The following is a 27,770-nucleotide window of genomic DNA, read 5'->3' as shown; positions in this document are numbered from 1 at the left end:
TCAACTGAGAGTGATTCAAGAAGATAAACAATCATTAAGGTAGCCACAAGTATTGCAATAAGACACCATAACTTCAATATTTTATTGATCTCATAGGTTCAAAATTCTTTCTTCACTACTCAATCTTGCTACAATAATAACTTTCTAACTTTCTTCTCTCTAAGCTCTCTCTCTCTTTTCTCTAACCTTTCTAACTCTTTAACATGAAATGAGTGAGGGTATATATAGAATCCTCAAATACAATGAATGGCCCGGATCAAAAGAAGATCAACGGCAGAGATTTGGACACCTAAACCCTAATTAGGGTTTGTTACAAAAAAGTCCCATTTAGATAAACATCACTAATCCATAGCCAATAAAGAATTGGCACAAATACCGAGGAGACATAAACCAATAGGAATTAAGTTGCCACATCATCCTATAACAACTTTTCATGTAGATTTTTGTTCCCTTTCCTATGCTCTTTCTTAGCATATTCAATGAATCTGGACACAATTCCCTCAATCTCAGCAATGGGAATCTTAGGAAGATTCTTCATTCGTTCTTCCAAGTGAAGGACTTGATCAAAAGCAATGAGAAGAGTCATCTCCCATCCAGGTTCGAGTTCTTTGGTCTTCTCAATCAAGAACATAGTAGTGTACATTTGATCTCGTTGCTTATCTGTGATGATGTTCTCCTTCTTGCAAAAGATGACCTTGATTCTATCCTCCAACTCTTGGATGTCCACATCTGTCTCGATCTCGATCCGCCTGTCAAGAATGGTACACATCACCTCAAACACCTTATCTTGAATTGGATGAATGATGCCTTCAACTCGGCTGCATCTAGTGTTGACGTCTTCAAAAAGGACTTCCTTCATCTGGAGCAGAGCTGACCACTGTAGGAGGCTATGGGTTCCTCCATCCATTATCTTTTCTTGTGCCAGAATCCGTCTTGGTGTTTCTCTTATCACTTGTAAGACTGGGATGATAACATCTCTAGTGTGTGTAATGTCCCCTACTAGGTTTAAGACTGTTTTAACCATAATTAATCCATATCAACATACTTATGACCTAAATTACATTGATTAGGAGACAAAACCATCTTAACCTGGATTCAATCAGTGATAACATAATCTTCTTCCTGATATTGAATTCATAATTCAATCAGATTTATAATTTCACATTTTCTTGTTCATTCAAATTACTGTTTCTATATACATATATATTTATTTATTTATTTAAGTTCAGAAAATATTACACTAAGTTTTACTGCAGAGTAGTTCTTTATAAAATATACTGAACAACCCTTATATGTTTATATATATATACTAATACATAAAACAGATTATATTCCCTATAATATAAATTACTAACATTGCCCATTTACTAAAACACCAATCATTATTCCACCAAGTAGCTGTAGTGGCAGACAGATCTGACATGTGTCAGATCTGGTCTGCCAGAGTATGTGAAATTAAGCTTGAATACCTTTATATTAGTATTACTATTATACATGTTGTAGTTTATGTTAATACTATTATTATTAAATTCAGCAGACAAACATTATTGGGCTATATATATTAAGCAGTCTTTATTAAACACATCCCCTATGCATACTGCTGAGAACAAGGATGTTACTGCCTGTAACTTTATAACGGTTCTGATCTGCTCTAGAACGATTTTTTTCTATTCCTATCTATCTCCCCCATTTGCTAGTTATAATAATCAGACAGAGCATATATTGAACATCCTCTATCGTGTCACATATCCTATACCTTTGTATATTAGATAGTCATAAATATAATGCGTATCAGCAATTAACAGATTAAAGACACATTCATTATGCCATATTAAACAATTATAAACGGCATTGCATTACTGGTCAGTAGTATACCGATAGAAAAGTAATCATGATGCCATGTAAGGGGAACCAATACCACAACTACAAAATTGAATCGAACTGATGTATATTTCCTCTCTTCGTAAATGCTTATCCTTGATAATAATCGCTATTCTTTCTGTGTTATTATATTACTGTTTCTTCATAACCTCCTTCTTATCCCCTCCCCTTATGGCAACAGAAAATGGCAGTCCCCGAGTATGGCTTCGATGCCCTTGCTTGATTGCTGACTGCCGTGTTAGTCTCCAGCCAGTCCCTTTCTTTTTCTATGCCCAGATTCCTTTTTTTTGTTTAAGCAATTCATTTCTCTTTCTTTTCTTATTCGCGTTTCCCCCCCCACATGAGAAGTGTTGGCCTCATATTTAAAATGGCCAAGAGTCCCTGCTGCTCTTGGGGAGGGATGTGACTTTATTTGAAAGTCAGGACCTCCTCTTAATATTGTTTTCTTTACAATATCGTGACTCTTAGACAATTCAATCATTCTTTCATTAATTAACATTTGATTAATATTTATTTATTAATTATCATTTGGTCAATATTTATTTATTAATTATCATTTGGTCAATATTTATTTATTAGTTAATATAGGAATCTCATAAAAATACTTGCTTATTATTTAAATGTATAAAAATACTTGCTTATTATTTAAATTTTTGATTAATAATAAATAAATATAATCAATACAATACTTCTTTAATAAATGGTGAGGAGATCAAAATAAGGATCATTGGTCATTAAAACATTTCATACATAAATATGAGTGTTTACAAAATGGATTATGGTTGGAACATGACATGTGATGCCCCTAACCTCTGTTAAATAATAATATTTAATAATTAAATATTAATAGACATTAAATGGATTATGGTTGGAATATAAAAATAATAATATTTAATAATTAAATATTAATAGATATTAATAATAATATTTAATAATTAAATATTAATAATTTCAAATAATCATTTGTTGATTGTATTAGTTTATAATAATAATTGTTTCATTTAGATTATAAATAACGATCAAGGAGGGGACATGACAGTGTGAGTGAATGCAACTACAGTTATCATTAGATTATGCATAATCTCAAGGACCTGGATAGCTCGATGAACTATCTTCATCATTCTTGTTGCAAATTCAACGGCTACCTTGTGAGATTCATCAATCCAAGAACTCATAAGTTGTACCAAGCTCTTCACCCTTCTGCTTCACCTACTGATTCAAGAGGGAGTGCATGTAAAGGAGATACTGCTGGATCCTGACGTCTCAAGGGCTGATTAAGATGACTAAAATAGTTCCTCCAAGCACTGACCTCTCTCTCAAGCTTCTTATTCTTTTCCATTTCTTCTTTAAGTTTGTCTTTAAGTGCTTCAAATGAATCAGTTGCTTCTTCCATTGCTTGCTCGGAGGTGAGTGGACCAAGCTCAAATGTTTCTAAGTCATACTCTTCTTTAAGAATCTCATCCTCATATTTGTCCACCACTGGTGTAGCCACCTACACTTTCCTGGATTCTGTCTCATCTCTAATTACCTTAGACATCTTTGTGGCCTTTTTCTTCTCCATTACTTCATGAGAATTTCCTATAAGGCTTTCCAAGTCAAACACATCTTCTTCTTCTTCAACCACAACTACCCTTGTTAGTCTCTCTTTCAGCGAATCAGGAATGGCAGATCTTGTTTCCCTCACTTGTATTTCTTTAGGTAGAGGTCTATCTTCCCGAAAAGGAGATGTTGCTTCATCATCATTCTTTTCTTCATGTTGCTCATTAGCACCAACTTGGGGAGATTGACTTGATGAATGCTGAGGTGTCTGTCCTTTCTCCTGTTTATCATTTTGTACCATGGATTCCATAGATTCATCAATTTCATATACTATCTGCCTCTGATCTTCCCCTTGACATGCTTCCTTTTCATGCCTAGAAGATGTGCTTGGCGGGCGATCAGGATTCGTTTTCTGCTTCTTCTTGGAAGGTTCTCTCTTCTCAGGTCCTTCTTTCCTCTTTGAGCCTTTGGAATGAGAAGTATTCTCACTCACACTTGCTTCTCCTTCTTCTAGTCTTGCTTCCAAAGTGTATGTCATAGATACATTCTGCTCCTTCAACTTTTGATGCTGTACATCCACCCATTTGCGAGTGCACGATAAAACGGGAGCCATCAAAGCTCTCAAGTCTAAAACCTCGAGCTCATTCCAATCTATCTTTACTTCTTTGTCTTCCTTCTCAGAGGATGACTGGAGGTATCTACCATTATCCTGGGCTTCATCGGCTACTCTATAAATTTTGCATTTCCTGATGAGATCTAAGGGTAGCCTGGAATGCATCTTTCTTTTGACCTCTAAATCACCTGGGACATTCATCCAAAAGTCCTCCACCTGAAACTCATGCTTGTACTTCTTGCCGACTGTCTCCTCCATATAACCATGAGGATCAAAATTCTCTCTCGAGGCAAAGGATGTGAATGAATATAGAGATAATTCCTTTTCTGCATCTTCCGCGGCTTGAGTATTAGGACACACTTCAACTAAATTCCCTAGTATGATGGGCACGGGAATTCCATTTCCATGCTTGTGTCTGGATGCCTTCGCATAAGCTGCCAACTGTCTAGTCACCTCAAGTAGTACTATCCTATCTGTTGGATATCTTGGCAACATGTAGGGAGGTGAAGGACACCCATGAACTCTGATGTATGTGAATTTTTGAAACTGAATGAACCATGCACCATGCTTCTTCACAAGCTCTTGTGCATCCAAAGACAGTCGATTGTGAATCCCACCTTGCAATATCCTGGTAATGTTCATCGTGAAGGTGTCATTGACTAACTTGTAGTCACTTCTAGGCGGATGATGCAGTTGAACATAAGAATCACAAACTCTTATTTCTCCGAGTCCTCTTCCAATCACTCCTTTGTGAGGTAGCCCTGCATACTTGAAACTCCTGACCAAGGCATATATAACATATGAGCTCATGTGGAATGATTTGGTGGGTCTTAGCCTTCTCAACTGTACGTGCAGACAATTGCTAATGATTCTGGCCCAATGAAGCATTCCTTTTCCTTGGACTATCACTTGTATGAAGAAGAACATGCACTTGTCGAAGAAGAAGGCTTGAGAAGCACCTGTAACTCGATTGAGCAAAGTTATCAAGTCCCTGTATTCCTCTTGGAAGTCAATCCTATGTGGTGTATTGGGAATCTTGTTCAGGCGAGGCCGACTTTTGAGCAACCAATTCTTATTGATGAAGTTCAAACAAGACTCAGGATCATCTTCATAGATTGACCTTGCTCCTTCCAAGCTCTTGCAGATCATGTCTTTATGGTCCGGAAGATGAAGAGCTTCGCCTATAGCTTCCTCTGAAAGGTAGGCTAAGATGTTCCCGTCCTCGGTTACAATCGTCCTTGATTGTGAGTCATAGTGGTGGGCACACTCGATCATCAACTCATGACACTTGACTGCGGGAGGGAAACCTGCAGCCTTGATGATGCCACTCTCAATTATCCTCCCCGCAACAGGTGATGGCTTGCCAATGTAGGGGACCTCTCGAAACTTCTTCACATTGAAGTTTCCTAAGTTGGTGTCTCCGATATTATTCCACTTGGACACGATCCTAGTCTCCAATTCGTCGCTCCTCTGATCTTCCTTGATGAGAGCCTGTCGAGTAGTAGATCCTCCGGCTTTGGGGGTCGTCATTTGTTGCCTACATAAAAATTTAAAATTAGTCTTTAAGCATCATACCTTAAAGCATAGAATTTAAGACCTTTCAAGGGAATAATTCAAAACATTAATTTGAGAATGACATGATAAATCAAGAATTATAAATTCTCAAATTAATTATGAATGGAAATTAGATTTTTCAAGACTTAGACTTTAAAAGATTGCTATGAAATCAAAATAAGTCTTGACTGAGAACTTCAAAAATTTGATTCCTCATACCTCCTTTGAAAGCTTAACTATGAACCTTGGAAAATGGAAGAAGGAAGATCAGATTTTGCTGGATAAGGATTGGATTTTGGTCTCCCTTTGGATGAATTATGCCTCAATTAACCTTCAAAAGCACTTTGCCTTCCACTAGCCTCCAACCACTTAGCGAATTCTGGAAATTAGCCTCCAATTTAGCAAGACATTTGCCTCCAATCTGGTATAATTCGCTCCTCCAATCTGCTCTTTGAAATTTGCATGAGAAGAATAATGAATGAATGATTTGAAAATGCTACAACACTCCTCTCTTATATGGGGCGCTCACCCTAATTAACCATGAGGCCTACCTAGGTTTTCAGCAATAAAATAAGATAAAATTCCTTTTAAAAGGGGACCGACTTGCTTGTAAAAGCAAATAAATGCATTTGAGCGCTCACCTTTATTTTTTAAATTTTAAAATTAATTTTAAGACTTGAAAGGTGTCATTTTTCATTTGTTTTAAGGCTTAAAATTAATTAATTCAATTACAAATGCCTTAAATTATGCGAATTTGATTTAACTTCTTGAATTTGGCAATTTTAGAGAAAATTGGGGAATATTAAGTTTTGATTGAGGCTTAATGAAGTTTCCTTTCTCCCTTAGGCATTGAAATGTCCAAAGTGATGGAGGTCTAGATTATTTCAAGACTTGTTTGAACCTCTCATCTAGACTTACTCACTTCATGAGTAAAAAACTTCACAACTTATTTTTGCAAATTTCCATGACTTTGTCTTCACAATCTTGCAATTTTGCCTTAGACTTAATCAAACGAGGTTGAATGATAGGTTTTTTGATGATTTCGCCCTGGACCCTTAGGAAGGGTCAGGAGCGATTTTTCGATTTAGGTATTGAATACCTCATTCCCTTCACTCCAAAATCTCCCGGAAGGCGAGTTCATGTTTGTTCTGACCTAATCAAAGTCTTGCATTTCAATTTTTAGTCTTTCACATGAGGAAATTAGGTGAAAATGTGAATTTCACCCTGGACCCTTTGGAAGGGTCAGGAGCGATTTTTATATTTTACGCCAAAATTCACCTTAGTTTGATCATTAACCTCTTTCAAGGCAATCTCCAAGGTATATTTATCTCCATCACTGAGTTGGCTCATCAAAACTTTGAAGGCAATACTGCATTTTTGGGAATTTCGCTCTGGACCCTTTGGAAGGGTCAGGAGTGAAATTCTCTCTTGAGCTCAAAATTCCCATTTTTTGAAGGTCTAAATTTCTTCAAGGCATTCAAAATAGGTTCTTTCATTGTAGTCCAGGCCTAGTCTCACTCAAATCTGGAAGAAAAAGGTGACTTTAGGGTTTTTCGCCCTGGACCCTTTGGAAGGGTCAAGAGCGATTTTTCTTGCTTCGGCTTACTCCTCCATCATCTTGTCTTCAATCCACCCCTCAAGGCTAGGCAATGGTCTTCTTCATTCACTCTACCCAAGCTTGGTTTGTTCTTGCAAGGCAAAATAGGGGATTTTGAGATTTTTGCCCTGGACCCTCTGGAGTGATTTTTAGGTTTTAGGGCAATTCCTTCATCCTTTCAACTTCAAATCATTTCCAAGGCATAGAACATCATGCCTTACTCCTCTTTGAGTCCTGAAAACCAAAATCCTATCTTGAACTGCAAGGAAAATAGGAGATTTTGGAAATTTCGCCCTGGACCCTTTGGAAGGGTCAGGAGCGAATTTCCCTCTTGGCATCAAAACTTGCATTCTTGGCAATCCAATTCAACTCTAAGGCATTTCAAAAGTCCTCTCACACCCTTGTCTAAGTTTAGTTTTGCCCAAATTTTGAAAAAAAAGATGACTTTTGAGGATTTTCGCTCTAGACCCTTTGGAAGGGTCAGGAGCGAAAATCATGTTCTAGGGTCAATTCCTTCATCTTTTCAACCTCAATCATCCTCAAAAGGCAAAAACACACTTCCTCCCACCTATTCAAGCCATAAAAACCAAAAAGTTGTCTTGACCTTGCAAAGAAAATAGGTGTTTTTAGGAATTTCGCTGTGGACCCTTTGGAAGGGTCAGGAGCGAAATTCACCATTTGGCTCAATTCCTTCACTTTTTAATGATTTCTTGCAACCTCAAGTCACTCCCAGGGGCAATTCCTTCTATGTTTCACCTTATCCCATATTTGACTTAGCAAAATTTGATAGCAAAAGGGGATTTTGAGAAAATTCGCTCCTGACCCTTTCAAAATTTGATAGCAAAAGGTGATTTTGAGAAAATTCGCTCTAGACCCTTTGGAAGGGTCAGGAGCGAATTTCTCAATCTTGACCAAAATCCTTCATTTTTTCACCTTGAAACTTCTTTGCCAAGTGGGATTTCATCTTTCATTGTGCTAGGAATAGAATTTCATGTCCAAGAAAGGCTAAAAAATGTGTTTATAAGGAATTTCGCTCTGGACCCTTTGGAAGGGTCAGGAGCGAAATTGCCTTTCCTGGCCAGAATCCTTCATTTTCATGACTTCTAAACATGCCTAAGGGTTTCAACATGCTCTTTCTTCCCTTTTTCATGCCTTTGACACCTCAATTTGACCAAACAAGACAAGAAATGCCTTCTATAGAAATTTTCGCTCTGGACCCTTTGGAAGGGTCAGGAGCGATTTTCTCATTTTAGGCCTATTCCATCATTTTTCAAGTTAAAACATCTTCAAGAGGCAAAAGCAAGTTGTTCTTGTTTCATCCATGCCAAAAACTTGACCTTCTTCACTGCATAATGAGAGCTTTTGGGAATTTCACTCTGGACCCTTTGGAAGGGTCAGGAGCGAAATTCTCCTTTCTGTCCAAAATTCTTCATTTACTTATGCTTCCAAATCAACAAGGATGTCCAATCTTTCTCCCAAGATACCCTGCACATCACAATTTAGCCAAAGTTAGTGAGAAATAAGCTCAAATAAGATTTTCGCTCTAGACCCTTTGGAAGGGTCAGGAGCGAAATCTCCATTCCAGGCCAAATTGCTCAGTTTTCAAGTTTCAAACTACCTCACAAGGCTAAGTTAGGTCATTTTCTAAGCTAGGAACAAGATTGTAAGTCTATCCAAGGCAAGAAATAGTGTTTGGGATGAAATTCGCTCTGGACCCTTTGGAAGGGTCAGGAGCGAAAATCCTCTTTCAGGCATTAATCTTACTTTTCAAAATCCATCAAGTCCCTTTCCAGGCAAGATCATATCAATCTACCCTCAAACATGCCCTAGAAAGCATCATTCAGTCAAAATGAGAAGAAAAAAGAGGTTTACAATGATTTTCGCCCTAGACCTTCTGGAAGGGTCAGGGGCGAAATTTCCCTTTCAAACTAGATGTTACCTTGATTCACTTCATCCTCTTGATCAAACCAACTTGACTCCCCTAAAAGGCATGTTTCATTATAGCAATCTTGAGGCTTCGGGCAGACGACTAACAACCTCCCAAAACAAGACTAGACTTAGCTTGAAAGAAACCCTAAAACGAGCTTCCAAGGTTTAGCCCTAATCTAGCCAGCCCAGGCAGATCACTCACTCACTCAAAAACCTAAAAAGCAGAGAGAAAAACAAGCAAAAGGAAAGCAAAACCTAAAGCAAAAAGAGGGGGTCCCCATTCTGATGGGGCGATGTGTGAAATGGTCACAACAAGGTGGCCTGTGATTTGTTTACAAACAGCATTCATGATGGGATTAGAGATAGATCTGCTAACACAGAGTGGGTTGCCTCTCCAATTGAGGACATTCTGAAGGAAATGCTAGACAAAGGCAAGTTGTCAAAGGAAGAGCAGCTCTTATTGTTTGATGAAGGGTTTATATTCTATACTTGTAATCAGGTCACAAAGCCCCGACTGCTAGAATATAAACCCTTCATCATCCCATTTGATCTTTTGAATGCACATTCTTAGTTCCCCTTTCTTGCATGTTCATCTCAACGACTGCAAGCATTCATTTCCATTCGTTTTCCAGCAATACACACTTACAGTCGGGTCTTTGTGACCCGATTAAATGTGCGAGTTGCAAAGTTTCTCTTGCTCCCATTTCACTTGCAGTTGACCCTTCGAGATCCGATTTTCCTCTCTATCGCTATCCAAAGCTTATCCATAAAGCATCTTTGTGTTGGTCCAAGAAATTTCATGATAAATACCCCTACAAGTCTTGATGTGAGCGTTACTTTTCCAAGTTTTGACATCATGGAATCCCCAATAGCTGCTGAAGATGTTCTTACTCTTTTGAGTTTTCATCACAGTGTTGCAGATTCCTATTTGATGATAGAAGAGCCGACTATCTCCTTCCAACAAAAAGATGAAATATAAGTATGATAAATACCGGAATGAAATCGCTCCCACTCAAGTGGTTTCTCTCATTGATGAGATCCGAGATACAGAGATCAGACGTGTTGACATGTCTAAGTTTGTGGAAAGAACAAAGGGCTCACCGACTAATGGCATGCAGTTGCTTCTGAACAGCCATATTCATTTAGTCTCCTCTTTCCCAGTGGCTGCCTTGGAGCCGGAATTTGTACTCACATGTACTTCTCAATTTGATCAAGAAACTAGAACAATCAAGGATGACGATGGAAACGTCGTTATCAGATTAAATGCCGAAACAATTGACAAGATCTTCAAAGTTCTGGAAGCCCCTATGTATGCAGACATCTCAATGAAAAGGGCTCTAGATCATTATAATCAAAGAAGGTCAGACTATATTAGACACATCAACTCTAAGTGGCTCAAGACTCCTCGGACTAGTTTCACGAGATGGCCCAAGTTGTATCACTCTGACTTCATTGAAGAAGTTAGTGATATGATTACACTTCTCAGCAAGATAATGGGTCTGAGACACTCCAATGTGTTTGAGATCTGGATGTACAAATACATCGTAGTCATGAGGAAAGGGCAATCTTACATTTTCTGGGCAGAAGCCATCAGTGACAATCTATGCGAGCAACTGTTGCAAGTCCCAACCACCCTCACTTTCTACATGAATTCATACTTGGTGTACATACCAGCGTCACTTAGACAATTTCCTGGTCCTTCTACCAAAGGTGACAGGTCGCTAGTACCAGTATGGAAGTATTATGAGCAACTCACCCTGAGGCCCAGTAGGATTCATTACAGAAGAGTGCAGGATGCATTCTTTGGTCATTTCATGTGTCTATTTGACAAAACACTCAACAACAACAAGGTGTCTGAGGCAGCATGGAAGAAGGTGAATAAGTACGGGTGTTTGTTCTTGCAATTCCCAACTTTCACCTACATGAGAGTTGGATGTTTTGAAGGTTAGCCATACATGCTACCTAGATATCCTACCGACAAGATTATCCTGATGGAATTGGCCCAGGAACTGATGGCAGTTCATGCAGTACAGTTAGCCAATCACAAACTAGGTATTATAATTTCCTCTCACAATCCATTGCAGATTGGTCGGTATTCTTTGACCACCTCAGCTAGAGCCAAGGCAATGGAAACCAAACTTCAAGAAATCAAATTGACGAAGTTCAAGGAGAGGAAAGATTTTGATTATCTAGGGATGAAGGAAAAAATCAAGAGAGCCTTCACTCATGTTCATCACCTTGAGGATGTGTGGATTAATCTTTGCACTGAAGAAGATATCAGGAGAATGCATTACAACAGGCTCACCTTGGAGCAGATTGTTGATTTGGATTTGACCAAGATCCCAAAAGGAATGGTGGATGACGAGCAGATTCTTGACCCAGAAGTATATAGAGCAAAGAGTTGCAGAAGCTCCTCTTCCCTCCTCTCAATAGTCAAAAAAGGAGTGTGATTCTATTTTTGATAGATTTCAACCCATTCTTGCTAACACCAATGCTTGGCTGAAGAATAATAATGACAAGATCATCAAGATTAAAGGTGGAGCAGAAATTGATTCAGCTGGACCAGTTGGGCGAAGACTTGAGGTCAGAATCAAATCTAAAGAAGGAGCTTCCTCTTCTTACCCTTCCCACGTGTCCACATCGGATGGGGTCTCTCCTCATCCCCCCCGACCATCCTTCCAGTCCTGTCTCTTCCTCTAGCTCTTTTGATTCTCATCCAATGGATCCTACTTGCGTGCTCTCCATGCCTACCCCTAGGCATGTCGTTGTCAGTCCTCTTAGCATTTCTAGCCAATCCCCTGACCCCCTTACCAACAAGCTCACTCATCCGGAACCAAGCTTACTTGTTCATGATTACGAGAGTAAGCTTGTGGTCAATCTTTCCAGTGCCCCCTTGAGCCCGCCAACTTTCAATTTTCTGAAGAGAGGTCTTGATTTTGCTTTATCACCATGGGTCATACTCCGTGTTCCTCTTAGAAATTGAAAATATGGTTCGTTCGCTCCCTAATGACATTGCAGAGGAGGTCAGACAAGACTGTGCAGTGGCGTTAAGACATGCTAAACCCCCTAGGAGCAACATTCCTAGGATTGAGCGCTTGGCCTTTAACGAGGCCTTGAATAATAACGACTTGATCATTACGAAGGCCGACAAAGGCAATGCCACTGTGATTATGAATAAGCAAGATTACATTTCTAGAATGGTGAATCTTCTCTCTGACACTAATAGTTACAAAGTCTTGTCTAACAACCCTTGTGCTAATATCTTAGAGAGAGTCAAGGCAGCTATTTCCGGTTCCTCCTCTGATGTGGCCACAAAGAAATGTCTTTTACTCAACAAGGAGGTAACTCCCCGTATCTATGGGGGGCCCAAAATTCACAAACCCCGTGTCCCTCTTAGACCCATAGTGGACACCATAGACTCCCCAACTTACTATTTGGCCTCTTTCCTTTTCAAGCTCATTGCTTCGCTTGCAGGCAATTCCAACTCGTTCATCAAGAACTCCTCCCATTTCATCCAATTCATTAAGGACAAGAAATTAGACAACAATGATCTCCTAGTGAGTTTTGATGTCGTTTCCCTCTTCACTAAGGTGCCCATTTCTGATTCCATTGATGATGTTAGACGCAAATCAAGTGAGGAGATTGCCACCTTGGCAGAGTTATGCCTAAGATCTACTTTTTTCTCTTTCTAGGGCATAATATATGAGCAAGTTGACGGAGTGGCTATGGGCTCCCCTCTTTCTCCCATCACTACCAATTTATACATGGAGAACTTTGAAAAGGTTGCTCTACACTCCTTCCCACTCAAACCAAGGTGGTGGAAACGATATGTGGACGACACCAACATTTGTTGGCCTCATGGTCTAGATAAGTAGAAGATTTTTTTGCTCACCTTAACAATATTGCCCCGTGTATGGCCTTCACCATGGAGCTCGAGTCTAATAACCACCTTCCTTTCCTTGAAATTTTGCTCATTAAGAAACCAGATGGCTACCTTGGTCACCGGGTGTTCCGAAAAAGCACCCACATGGACCTTTATCTCCACTCCGCCTCTCATCACCACCCTAGTCAAAAATTTGGGGTCCTTAAAACTCTTGCTATGAAACCCTATTGGATTTGCGATGAAGAAAACTTAGGTCCTAAGCTTGACCACCTTTGTGATATTTTTAGATTGAAAGGGTACTCGAGCAAGCAAATTTCAAGGGCCCTAAACCAAACTAAGCTTCTCTTCTTGTCCAAAGCCAAGCCTCCTCAACCTTTGCCCCCTCCCATAGCCGCCTTGCCCTATATTGAGGGCATTTCCCAAAAAATCTCTAAAAACCCTCTTAAGAGAGGCTTACGGTGCACTTTCAAACCCCTCTCCACCTTGAAGCTCCAAATACCCTCCCTTAAAGACCTGATTGGTGTCTTCTTAGCCTCTGGAGTCTACAAGATCGTTTGCTCTTGCAGTGCTCCCTACATTGCTGAGACAAGTAGATCCTTCAGCACTAGACTGAGCATAGTGCTGACATTAGGCATGACCAAGTCCTTAAGTCTGCCCTTGCCGACCACTCTTCCTCAAGCAAACACGACATTTGCTTAGAGAGTGCTCAAATCTTATCTAAGGAGGACAATTTTTTCAAGCATAAGCTTAAGGAAGCCATTGAAATAAGCAACCACCCAACCAACCTCAATCGAGATGAAGGGTGGAGTCTCAGTCCTTCTTGGCAGCCCTTGTTATCCTTCCTTAGAGATCAACCCCGGCATCCTTGATTCCCCCCCTCCCCTCTTTTTTCCTTTCCGTTGCTTTTTCTCTCCTCTCTTTAGCTTGTCCCCCTTGGTCTTCCCTGTTCCACTAGTCGTCCTTCGCCTTGTGCTTGGTCCCTCTTTGTTTTGTCCTTCTTGTTCCCTTGGCTTGTCTTCTCTTCCCCTTTCCTAGGTGTTGATCGTGTTGCCCCCTAACTTGGTCGGGTTTGCCCCTTTTCTCCTTAGCACTTTGTCTTTTTCTTGTTTCTTTTGTTCTCTTGCTTCTCTTCCTTTGCATAGGTTTTTGGCTTTCTTAGTTTTGTTTGTATATTTTTTCTTCTATATTGTTATTTTATTATTTTATCATCATTGGTTTATTATTTATTTTTATTCTTATTTTATTTATTCTTTTGTTTTTTATTTTAATTTCTATTTGTTTTTATTTTTTCTTTATTATTATTATTTTATTGTTATCTTTTTTCATAATTATTATTTTTAGTATTATTATTATCTTTATTATTATTTTCTTTATTATTATTATCCTTATTATTATCTTTAATTTCATTATTATTATCTTGATTATTATTATTTTCTTTTTATTATTATCCTTATTATTATTATCATTATTATCCTAATTATTATTATCATTATTATTAGTATTTTTATTTTCTTTATTATCATTATTATTATTATCTTTATTATTGTTATTATCTTCATTATTATTATTATCTAATTACTATCTTTATTCTTTTTATCATTATTATCTTTATTCTTTTTATGATTATTATCTTTATTCTTATTATCATTATTATCTTAATTATTATTATCATTATTTTTATTATTATTTATTATTATTATTATTATCATTATTATCATTATCTTTATTATTATTATGATTATTATCTTCATCATTATATTATTCTTATTATTATTATTATCGTTTTTTCATTGGTTCTTTTCTTTTTTTATTTTAGTTCTATCTTCTAATATTACTTTTCTTTCTTTCTATTGTTTTCACTCCGTAGTCTTTTTTCTTTATCTTTCTATTTTCTCCTATTTAATTGTCCCCTAGGATTCTTCCTCGATTGGTGTGCATCATCTTCTTCCCTCTCTTTTCCTATCCCTAACTCTTTTTATACCTTCATGGATCTGCAACTTTCTACTTTTCTACTTCATGAGCTTTCTATCATCCTGATGATGGATCACAGAGTGTGATCTAAAACGTTGATGCAAACAAATTCATACAATCTAATCTAGAAGCTATAGCAAGAACTATTATGGATTATGGAAAGCTAATATCTTCACTAGAATCATGTTGAGGGTCAATAGGGCCTTGGTGATTCCTCCACAAGATATAACTCTGAAAGGGAAGGAGAAACCGCAAGTACGGATCCATGTTATTGATCCGGAGAGTGAAGAATATGAAGAAAATGCAACAAGATCCCCTCCTACTATGGACACGAATTCTCCCCATACAGTTGTTCCTCAATTGTCAATGGATGTTCCCATGTCTCCAATTGACACAAATGTGGACTCATTCTCCACCGTTCATGTAGATCCTGTGGAACCTATTATGTTTGTTTGTGCTAGTATAGAAGAACCTATTGAGACTTCTCATGGTGGCTTAGAGAATATCTTTGATATGAATCCCTCATATGTTATCTTGCCCAGTGTATCTCTTCCTAATGTTGATACTTCTGCTATGAGTTTTGATAAGTTTATGACAGAAGCAAGTCATGACTTGCCGCATGAACAAACGCTTGTCGCAATTCAAATAGAGACTTCTCTTAGAGTGACGACTATGGTGCAAGCAAACCCTGTTTCTTCACAAACCACAGTTGTTGTATCGGATGTGAACTCATTAGAACTACCCCCATGGTTGAGTTCAATCACACCTAAAGGGAAGAAGTAGGAGATTTTCCTGATATCTTTGATTTCCACCAGCTCAAGAAACCTACGCCAAAGGCTGCCAAGAAGGCAAAGATAGTCTCACGACTGGTGGTGGATAATGATAAGATGAAATATGCAGAAGTGGCAGAGCCTTTAGTTGGGAAATCGCCAGAAGAAATGCAGCTGTCAGATTACACGCTCACCAAGATAGAACTTGGAAAGCAGACACATACAGGTATTATGCACGATGCTACGGATTCAGTGGCTTCGTTGGTCCAAAGTTATGATGAGTTGCTGGCAAAAAAAAATGAGCTGAAGGAGAATAATTCACAGCTCATCATAGTGATCCAAAAGATCACTAATTCTTCAGAACAAGTTGATCCTCTGACCTCCTCCACATCTGAAGAATCTGTTAGGCAATTAGAGAAGGTTGTTAAGAAGGCCAGGGCGGTTGATACCTGGGTAGATCAATTGACTGTTTAGAGTACTCAAATAGTGAAGAAGGCATTGCATGTATTAAGCAATGTAAGGGCAGCAAAGTTGAAGTTGAATCAGACTTTGGAAGCTTTTAACCAAAGTCTAGGTTCAATTGAGAAAGATTTAAAAATCTGGCATGAGATGGATCAGATCAAATTGGAAATCTTATGCAACAACATGGTGATACCAGGGAGTGAAATTTTGACCAGTAAGTCATTGGTTATCAAAGATCTCATCAAAGATGTACAGGCCACTCTTGAAATGACTGATGAGGTGGAACAAGATATCCTCTCTAATTTTGACAAGATATCTTGCAAGATCTTAAGTCATGATGGAGAGTTGCTTGCAAAGTATTCGATACTTACTGAATTTGTGTCAAATCTTCGCCATGAGCTAGAATCAGAACAGTTCGTTGTGACTTCAATCCACAACTTCGTGATTTATCCAGTGTTCTTCGATAAAATGCAAATTGTTCTTGAGGATCATACGGAGGCAACAGTAAGGTATTTTGATGTCATCATCGAGACAGTTGTCGTTGGCAAGAATACAGAAGGTCTTGATCTTGATGAGTTGCAGAGATCCATCAACAATTTCTAGTCCTTCATGGCCAGAGATAGGAAGGAATAAGAAGTGTCTCATGACACTTAACATTTTGTTTTATGCATTTCACTTTTGACAAGTTACATGTAACGTCGGGATTCTTGAAACTCTGAAAATTGGTTTTGAGTTTCAGACTTTGTGTTGAAACCATACTTTATATCCATTGTGTTCCTGTCATAGTGGCATATTTCTTTGTATTTTGCTTGAGATTATAGTGAGGTTGTTGAAAGGAGCTTCAATCTAATTTCTTGCAGAATTTATGCTGCAAATATTGAGCGTTGAATTAGTGTAGTTAAGTGTTTTTACAAGACTTTGTGCTTGTGATTGTTCCCATTTGAAATAGTTCAGAAGGTGCATCATACTTGCAGACTTTGTGCGGTTATATGTTGTTCACTGTTCTTGTTTTATTATTCTGAAAAAGGGTAGATAGGATTATAGAAACTTAAGACTTTGTCCTTAATTGTTGTTTTCCCGTCCCAGAGGAAGTGACGGAAGTCTTTGTGCTTTCAAGAAACTTCATTTCCTCTCTTGTCTTGCTTTGAGCTGTTGTTATTATCTTTTAAAGTTGTCGCTTCTTTTCTGAAAGGAGAAAAGAATATAATCTTTTCTGAAAAAAGATGAAAGGTTGTTGTCCCACCCAAATTAGATTAAATTAGAATAAGTATTTAGTTAGTAGAAAAGGGGGAGCCTTCCCTAAATTAGGAGAGTTTTATACTCAGACACTGTGGTTGAAACCATAATTTTGCACATCTTCCCAGGTGTACAAAATTTTCAACCAACAAATCTTTACCTTTTGGCTTTTAAGGATCAATTCTCCCTTGCTCTAGGTCGGATCATTATCCAAATCAGCTGGAGATTCTTGGGGACAAGAGGCCAACCAAGAGCCCCTTCAAATTTGAAAATATGTGGATAAAAGACCCAAAGATTTTTATTCTTGTGGAAGGCTGGTGGAACGAGGAACATCCCACTAGCTCCAAAATGTTTTGTTTTATTGCCAAACTAAGCTCTTGAAGCAAAAGATTAAGGATTGGAATCTTGTTCATTTTAAGAATATTTTTGAAATCAAGAGGTCGATTTAAGAAGATCTGCAACTACTAAGGGAAGAGGTAGTTACAAATGGCATGGATCAAGAAAGTTGTATAAGAGAGAAAGATCTAATGATCGCTTATGAAGAGGTTCTTGCCAAAGAGGAAGGTTTTTGGAGATCAAAAAACACGAGATACCCAGATTAATGAAGGGGACAAGATTTTTCGGTTACTTCCACAATGAAACAAAGAACATAAGAAATTCGAATAGAATCACTTTGATCAAAATGGCCAATTGCTCAACACTTGACCCGAAGGCTATTGTTAAGGAAATTGTTGCCTTTTTCAACAACCTCCTTAACAACTTGGAGAGTTCTAGCTTGAATTCACGAAAAAATATGATTTGAAATATCCCTTCCCTAGTCAAAGAGGATTAGAACAAAATGCTAAATGCCAGCTTCTCCACTTCAAAGATAAAGGCAACCTTATTTCAAGTGCATCTTGACAGCGCTCCTAGACCGAATGGCTTCTCGACAAGCTTCTTCCAAAAATGATGGAGCCTGGTGGGCCAAGAATTAGTAGAGGCTATTGATGAATCCTAGAATTCGAGTAGCTTGCTCAAAGAGATCAACAATACATTCATAGCTGTTGTTCCAAAAAAAGGAGACAGCAAACTCTTTGCATGATTTTTGCTCAATTTGCCTTTCAAATAACATTTATAAGATCATGTCCAAAGTGATGGCAAGCAGATTAAAGCTTATGACAGGGTGGACTAGCAGTTCCTCTTAAAGGTGATGGAAGCTTTCGACGTCAACAATATGTGGCTTAATTGGATCTTCAAGTGCATTTCAACCCCTCGATACTTGGTCATTCTCAATGGGTCTCTTGAAGGCTTCTTTGAGGTCTCTAGGGGTCTTCAACAAGGGGATCCTTTGTCCCCTTTCTTATTTATCATTATGGCAAAAGCTCTAGGTAGGTCCTTCGAGAAAGCGGCCTCCATAGGGAACATTGAAGGTGTTGAAATCACTAGTGCGACCCAATCATCTCTCATCAACAATTTGCAAATGACACTATGCTCTTTGGTGTTGCTAAAGGAAAGGAAGCCTTTCAATTGAACTACATCATGAGCCTTAACTCTAGAGCCTCGAGCCAAAAAGTTAGTAAAGACAAGTGAGAAATTTTCTTTTTTCACACCCTTGCTCAGAGGAACAAGAAATCATTGTGATTCTTAATTTTAAAAGGGTGCAGTTGCCTTGCACTTATTTGGGACTCCCTCTATCAAAATCCCTTTGATTAGGCAAACTTTTGAATCCTCTTAATGCTAAGGTGAGCTCCAAATTGACTTCTTGGAAGGGTAGATGGTTATCTTGGGCAGGGAGAATTACCATGTTGAAGGCAGTTATTTCTCCAATCTGGGGTCATCCATAGCTTAAATCAGAAAATGGAAAGGTTCTTTTGGTAGGGGAATGGTGATAAGGATAAGATTGCATTAATTTCATGGGACAAAATTTGTAAGTCAAACGAGGAGGGCAGTGTGCGAATCAAAAATCAGTTATTACAGAACAAGGCTCTTGGAGCCAAGCTTGTTTGGCACATGTTCAAAGAACCCCACAGGAAGTAGGCTAAAATCCTGCAAAGAAAATAACTACAAGGGAATAGCCCTTCCAACATTCTAACCACTACCAACACTCCAAGGTCCTCAAGGATATTGAAATTTCTGCAAGAATGCAAACTAGTTGTGAATGACTTTCTCTCATAGGACATTCATGAAGACAGGAAGGCCATGTTCTAGGAAGACTCATGAGCTAGATATCCTAGTTTGGATAGTTTGTTAGAAATTGAACAGGTGTGAAGTACTCTTAAACGTCTTTGGGGTGACTTTGTGAAGGACTATGTCCTCTTCTCCTCAAATGACCAGAACCTTGGCTAGAAGTGGAAGGATTTCTCCTCCCTGGGCTTGCCAACAAGGGAAATTGATCTTCTCAATGCTTCCCTTGATAGTAGATTCATTGTCTTTAGAAGTGGGGAGGATGAGTTGATTTGGTGTGACTCTAAGACTGGACAGCATAATGCGAAGGATGGTAATATTCAGTTGGCCAAGGATTTGGAGCAGGATGGGACCATTATTCCCATCCACCTTCACATGAGCTGCTCTTCAAAAGAAGATCCTTACAACTGAGAAATTTAGGAGGCTTGGCTTTCATGGTCCATTCAGGTGTGTTCTTTACAAAGGTCAAAAGAATCAGTGGACCATCTGTTGTTGGGTTGTCCCGTCTCACAAGAATGTTGGCACTAGTTTTGTACTAAGTTAGGGTGGTCCAATTCCCTCCCAAGTGAAGTTTATTTCAATCTTGACCAATCATTAAAAGGTCCACCTCCTTTGCAAGTCTTTGGATCACAAGCCCTTCCATCCTTATCTATGAATTGTGGAAGGAAAGGAATAGAAGGATCTTCCAAGGAAAGGAAATGGGCCTTCTATCTTTGTAAAACAAAATTGAGGGGGCAATAGTGGAGGTTGTGAAAAGCAGAGTCTCTCAGCTTGCTCCCGTGAGATATTGGGCAATTGTCCAAAGTCACTCCAAATGACTGCAATGAACAAATGAGAGCAATCTAATACATTTTCATCCTCTAAAGAACTCCGTAACTCTTCCATTTTTTATCAAACACAAAAACTCAAAATCTATATTGATGCATTCTTTTGTGCAACAATCCTTTCTAATCTTCTAAAAATATTGTTAACTTGCTTCAGATGCAGAGATATTCAACACGAGGTCTTCCCTATCATTAAGATAATCCAGAAAGCTTTCAGTGCATTATTTGAAAAGAAATAATGTAAAATGACTATAGAATTCAAAGAACATTTGCATGCTTGTACCAATGTATTCTCAACAGTTAATCTCAGTCATACCTAGAAGATAAAACCCTTCCAGTGAAATTCAGCAACTGTCCATCCTCTGGTTGGCCTTGAGCATCTTGAAAATTGAAATAACTACAAGGAAAATGTTGAAGTAGTTTACGTACCTGTCAGATTAAATACCAAGAGAATTTAAGTACTGTTATACATAAGCCAAAATGGCCATTTAACTCACGTGTGAGAAATCTAGTATACTTGCATCCTCATTATAGTAGCTCATCATCAGTAACTGATCAGTTACGTGAATAATTGGGGACCAAATATAGAGATGTATATTGTGGTTCATTTTTTTGAACATTGACCACAAAGCCAAGTGGAAAGGATCAATTAATAGTAGGCACATGAAGCAACAGGATCTCTAGGCATGGAAAGCATGGACAGCAAATGGAAGTGTGAATTGCATAGTGTACACATACATTTGGACAATTTTTCAACATGAATAACCAAAAAAACTAATATATGCATCTCTAAAATTGAAAATTTTAATTATAATACAAGAACAAAACAAAAAACTTATATTTAACAATTAATGGAAAATTCAATTTACCATATCAAAAACTTTATAAACAATTGATGTATATAGCTATTATGAAAGAAAAACATCTAAATTGATTCTGGGCATTATTGCTTGCTTCAGGGGACCAGGTTACAGATTTCCCTAGCCTAGTGCTGATGGTGCTTCCAGAGGAGATGAACCATACAGCCATTCAAGTAGAGATGAGACGGCTTTTCCAGGATGGAACTACAACTTAGGCAGCGGCTTGATCTGTTTGGGGAGAATCTCCTCCACACAGTTCTTCCAGACCACTATCCAACATTATCTCTATTTGGCCAGTCAGTCTCACCATCAAGCAGGCCTATACAATTATGCTATATTGAATCTGTACACTTTCAGGATTCAATAAATTTAAAGAAATCGGAATGGACTGCCATCTCTTAAGGTTACAGGTATTAACAGAGTGTTGGTTACAAGTTCAAGTCAGACTGGTGAAGATTGACAGAAAATGCAACATCAATTTATTATAAACATTTTTTATCCATCAAAACGTGGTCCTAAAAACGTTATTAGTTATTTGTCAACTAGAACAAATAAATTGGTACATTATTTAAGTTATAATTGCCTTGATTGACAGTTTTTGAGCGATAAAGAAGATAACCTGTTGATGATTGATTATCCAGAATACAAAAGATTTAAATGGATGACCTTCTTTATGAAGGTTTTGCCACAGCATTATGTAAGCATAAACACTGCCTGAAGAGAAACAGAAACAGAATAAACTTTGTTCACATACACAAACATTTCCCCTTCTGGAATTCTTGACTCGTTAGGGCATCCTTGCAACATTAACACATGTACAAAAGATAGTAAAAAGAACAAACATGTTATTTATACTAGTGATAGCATGTGTACATCTGGAAAGCATTTAAAGAAGTTTTGAATTGGGTACCTAATACATTTACTGTAGGTTTATGCTTTCTTTATCAGAATAAACCTAAAAATTATATTAATATTGATTTTCTTCTAGAGATAAAAGCAAAATATCTAACCATTGCACTTCTAACTTAAAATTTAGAGTATCGTAATAAATATAACATTGAGTTTCAGATTAGCCTCTAAAAAAACTCAGATTGCTGCTATCATAATCTGACATTGAATATTCCAACATTTTCAATATGCAAGCCTAATAAATTCCCTTTCAGATTCCAAAACTTTAAAAAACATACAATAAAGTAACTGTGAGATACACAAACATAAAAAGAATCTACAACTTGTGTAAGGCATCCTATATGATTCTTGTATTACCGTGTGGAAGCCATTCTCTTCCAGTTTGCGGCGTTGAAATGCTGTTATACCATTGACAGTGCCAACAGGTGCATCAAGGAAGCAATCCACATAAGTAGTTCTTCTTTTTGTATTGCGAATGAACTTACTTGGTGACACCTTTGTATCAGCCATGATGCAGTCTTCTTTCAAGCCCACTTTGTTTGTGATTTCCAACTTAACCTCATTGGATAAATGCAAGCATTTTTTATCCTTCCGAAGCATGTATTGTGCTGGTTCAACATCATTTTCAAATTGAGCAGCAGCTTGATCGGATTTGTCTTCACCTAGATTTGGAATTTCTGGAATAGTAACTGCAATAATATTAACATCCTCCACCTGCTTCACAGGGTTTTCTACATCATTTTCAATATATCGATATTCTGCCCCTTCTGAATTCTCATCAGTCATACTATATATATTCACATGTGGAGTACTGCCCAAAACAATACATGGGAACGTCTGACAAGCTTGGAACAATTCGGTGTCATCAACTGAAGATGGTGTCCTTCTTACTTCATGTTCATCACACCCATGAACTCTATTTGGTAAGCTAGTTGCCGACTCTGATTTATCTTCATTCTTAGATGAGTATTGGAGACTGAGGGTAGACTCTATCAAAGCTCTTTCATGTGCAATTAGTGAATGTATACTCTCAAATCCCATAAGAAGTGCAATCTGAAACATCCAAATAAACAAGAATACATTATTAAAAAGTATGTTACTTACACCAAATAACCATATCAGAGAAACTCAAGTTACTCTTTTTATAGACAAACAACTATTTGTATCTAAGATGCCAAGCTTCAAAAATATAAATATAAAGACTTCATAGATTTCAAATATCAGCAATTTGATAAATAGAGTCAAATCTCCTTGAGAAGGACCCTGAGAAGAATGCCAGCTACATTGAGCAAATAAAAAAGATATTAAAAGTAAGTATCCCAATGAAAAATAAAGCTTCCAAACATAGATCTTTTGAGCTGAAAAAAAAAACAATGTGAAGACTTCATAGAATTCAATATCTACAATTTGATAAACAATAGAAAATTAGAATAATAATACAATAAAGTGTATGTTCACACTTGTATGTAATAAATTAAGTGTTTAGTTATAGGTCGTTAATGACAATTGTAGCTCTTTAATGAGTTGGTTGCAAAAGGATGTTTCTTGAATCTATATAACGCGGTACTCTCTCCATGAGATGCATGCAAATTTCATTCAGTACTGCTGCTTCAATTTTTACAGACATTGGTATCAACACCAGATTATGTTAAGTAAGCCCAATCAATCAGGTATAACACCAATCATACAAATTTTGAAGGAGATTGGAGAGAGAGGAGGTCGTTACGTGCAAGCAAGATTTGTGGGTAAATCATGGAGAAGAATCGCCACATAATTTCTTATTTTTTCAGAGGTCACAGACATTAGGGCATGACTTAATCATAAGCATGTGAATTTGTACAGGTTGTTAACATTTTACTTGGCAATTTTCAATGCAACAGAAAACACAACAATTGTAGTTAAACTACTCTTTGAATTAGAAGAGAAAGCTCCCTATAAATTAAAAATTAACCTGCTATGAACAATATGAAGTTGTAATTTACAATCCTTACAATGTTTTTCTACAGATTTCAAGTTTAAAATGAATAAAATTTAAATGTGTATCCTTTTGGGTTTGCCTAGTGTAAATGGTCGAGATGCTATTTGAACACAAGACAAAAAGATTTTCTATTTTTTTACTATTCAATTGAAAATAGAGACCGAACAATGCAAGTACACACAGATTGGATAGTTTTTCACATAAAAAAGAACAATGTGGTAAATAAAATGTGGGACTTGGTACAAAGCCATGATCTACATCTTTGAGCTAGCCCACAATATAAATCTTACAAATTTGCCAAAGCAATTTAACCTTTAACATAACAAGACATCCCAATAAACATTTACAAGAAAGATAGATGTAATTAATGTCACTAACTGAATAACACTAAATACTTGATAACTCCAGTAATATGCAGGAATGTGAATTACCTGTTGACGTGTTTTTTTATGACAGTGTCTAACACAGAATAAAGTTGCCTAACGGTCACTTCACTCTCTCTTGATCAAAGTACAATTGTATGCTAAGATTGCAAGAAGTTCAAACAATCGACTCCAAGGTTCCTTTATGCTTCTTACGTGAGCCCGTTGGCTGATGTGATTTGTCGATAATCCAAGGGGACTTACGCACACTCGAAGAAGATTAAACAATTTGGCAACTTTCAAGGAATTTACACGCAAATAAATTATCAATGGGAAGCTCTTTTTTTAGGATTTTTAGGTTTAAAATGTGCAGAAAGAAAATAGGAAGGGTTTAGAAACGTTATTTTAACTCTAAGAACAAGCAGACCATGATTGCTCAAGTGAAACCAAACCACACTTTGCTTTGCCACTAGGAGACAACTACACAAAGGAGGTGCAATCTTCAGAGGTTGTGCAAAATATTTTCAGAACACCAATGAACACTATCAACGAACAATGTCCACCCGATGATCGAAGTTAAATTTCCACGTATAAAAGGCTTAAACTAGCCTTATAAAGTTAATAACAATCAACTACTAACAAAAGGTATGAGGACAAGTTCCACTGCAAACAATCTCATCAAATACCATTCATCTAACAACTGAAAGCAAATCTACTCTAAGTGAAGAGAGCGAGACCATGCAAGTTGCAAAACCATGCACCATCAAATTGAACAATGTATTAAGTTACAACTTCAACAACTTATAGCAACAATCTCAAAAAGCAATCTCTCCTCTTTACAAATGAGGGGGTCACCCCTTTATATAGGCTTCAAGCCATGACTACATGCAAAACCCTAATTAGGGTTTGCCCTAAAAGATTCTCCACACATGATGCAACAAGGTGGGAATCAACAATAAATACCCATGATGCCCATATACAATTAATTCCATCTTATTACAATTGGTAACCAGAATGCAATAAATGCACCATTTCCCACTAAATTTGCCCAACATGCAATGAGTATTCCTTCATGCAAAAAAATTCGCCCCATCATGTCGTAAATGCACCATCATCTCCACATGCAACGACTGCATGCAAAAGGAATCTGCCATAATGCCTTAAATGTGACGGTTGCATGCAAAAGATGCTCCATTAATTCATCATGTGCCAACCTAGCTACCACTTGGTGAGAAACCTTTGGAGGGAGAAAATTTGTGGCGAGAGAAAATTTAATCCAGGAAGAATTTTCTTGAAATTTTGAATTTGCCTTGTTCCAGAGAAGCTTTTTCATCAATTCCCCACATCTCCTATTTTTTAGGAATTTTTCCAATTTTGAGTTATGAGGTCCACGAGAGAGAAAATTATCTCACAAATCCAAATCTATCATTGTTTTGAAATTTGGATGATTTTTGATGCCCGAAAAAATGGATTTCTCAAAAAATTTCCCGGGGGGGAATTTTCTTGTTCAATTCATCCTTGATTCCTTCCTTGCCTTAGAATTTTTTACCTTCAATTCATCCTGACGTGGAATTCATGTTGTGAAGGAATTCTTCTTTGGAAGGAAATTCCTTCCCTTGTTTTCACGCCACTCCACACACTTGGGCGATAGATTGCCATCATGGAGGAATTTGACTTGCTTGCTTACCTTCCTTGGCACCCCTCATTTGGCGTCTAACTCCTGACTTGGGAGTTGAATCACTAAGGTGGAGGAATTCATCATTTTGGCAACCTTCCATGACCCCCCTTCTTGAGCGCTCTCCACCGTGTTTGGGCGCTATTTCACTATGCAGGAAATTTCTTTCTTTTGCAACCTTCCATGACTTGGGCGCTAAATCACTGACTGGCAGGAAGGTGCGTGCCTTGGCAACCTTCCAGCCACCTCCCCCAAATTTGGCGCCCATCTGTGCACTTGGGCGCTAGAAGACCCACTTGCAGGAAGGTGTGTTGTTTGGGCAACCTTCCAGCACCCCTCTTCTCCAGTGCTCTTCATCTAGCTTGGGCACCATTTCATGCACCTGCAGGAAGGTGTGATTTTGATGTGTTTTCCAGTACCCCCTTCCTTAAGTGCTCCAGCTTCTCCTCGGGTGCCATTTCATGCACCTGCAATGTCATGTCCCCTCTTTAGCTCTGTCTAGCAGAGACATGTGAGTTAGCCTATTATGGAGTCTTGTAGGTTGGCAATGGTGGATAGAGACTCAGTCAGGATATTTAGTGTTTGGATTTGGTGTTTCTGGCAGTAGTAGACCAGTTTGGAGCAATTCCTTGATTTTAGGAGGCAGTTCCTACTTTTTAGGAGGTTGTGACAGCGTCCAGGGTTGGGGTTCCATGAGACCATTCCTTGGCTTCAGTTTCAGGAGATTTGGGTGTGTTTCCTAGTTTCTAGGAGCATCCCTAGATTTTAGGGATGAGACTGCCAGTTGATCCATGATTTCCGACATCAGTCACAGACAGGTGACAAGTTCCGTTTCAGACTTTTGGAGTCATTTGAGCCTTTTGCAGCTATTTGGGTTATATTTTTAATATATTTAAATATTTCCTAAGTTAGCATTTAATTAATTAAATAAGGCTATGTTTATAGCCATTTTGGAGTAATAAGGGGTTTTTGGCTTCATCTGGATGCATATGCCCATGTGTTATAGCTCGTTGGAAAGGTCTTGAACTTTTCTAAATGTTTCCCATTTGTCAGGGACCCTTCTGATGAACGGAATTCTTTTATATTAAAAAAGTGGTGTTTTCTCTATACTTGGCGACAAAAAATGAGAAATAAGAATTTATAAGCCTAAGCGCACTTTTCATACACTTTTAGGGTTCGAGCTAGAGGGAAGGAGTTATAAGGAGATGGTAACCTAATTATCAAGTATCTTTTACACATTTCATCTTTGATTTGGAGAATTTGCTCTGGAGAGCGATTCAGCATCTGGGACGAAAACCCCAAGGTCTTGCCTGTCTGGGACGTAGCCCCCAGCACAGTGGTTATTTGGTTCTTGCATTCAATTTTCAGTGCCTTAGAGTTGGTACGACATCTTTTCTAGAGGGTTCAGTGAACAGAGTTAGGGTTCAGAGTGGAGATTGGGGTTTCTAGCTTGGCATCACCTAACAGCCGTACGGCTGTACTTTGCAGCCATTTCTCTTCCCACGTGGAGCTATGTCAGAGCTTTGGATGTTTGCCGTAGCTTCCTTTTTGATTTCAGTATTCA

General features: G+C 38.0%; 1 protein-coding gene across 4 annotated transcripts in view; it reads right to left on the bottom strand.

The window, feature by feature from the left end:
* Positions 1–27,770, bottom strand: part of LOC131039040 (ATP-dependent DNA helicase homolog RECG, chloroplastic) — a 308,039-nt gene that overhangs the window by 259,369 nt on the left and 20,900 nt on the right. For all 4 annotated transcript variants that reach the window (XM_057971683.2, XM_057971686.2, XM_057971685.2 and 1 more), the window contains exons 6-7: positions 22,549–23,244; positions 20,739–20,851 (exon numbers count right to left, since the gene is read on the bottom strand). In XM_057971683.2, coding sequence (XP_057827666.2) covers positions 20,739–20,851; positions 22,549–23,244 — 809 coding nt within the window. The remainder of the gene's footprint in view (positions 1–20,738; positions 20,852–22,548; positions 23,245–27,770) is intronic.

This window comes from Cryptomeria japonica, chromosome 6 (genome assembly GCF_030272615.1).
Source record: "Cryptomeria japonica chromosome 6, Sugi_1.0, whole genome shotgun sequence".
NCBI classification, from domain to species: domain Eukaryota; kingdom Viridiplantae; phylum Streptophyta; class Pinopsida; order Cupressales; family Cupressaceae; genus Cryptomeria; species Cryptomeria japonica.
The sequence above is the reverse complement of the archived record's forward strand: the minus strand, read 5'-3'. Positions and strand labels throughout refer to the sequence as shown.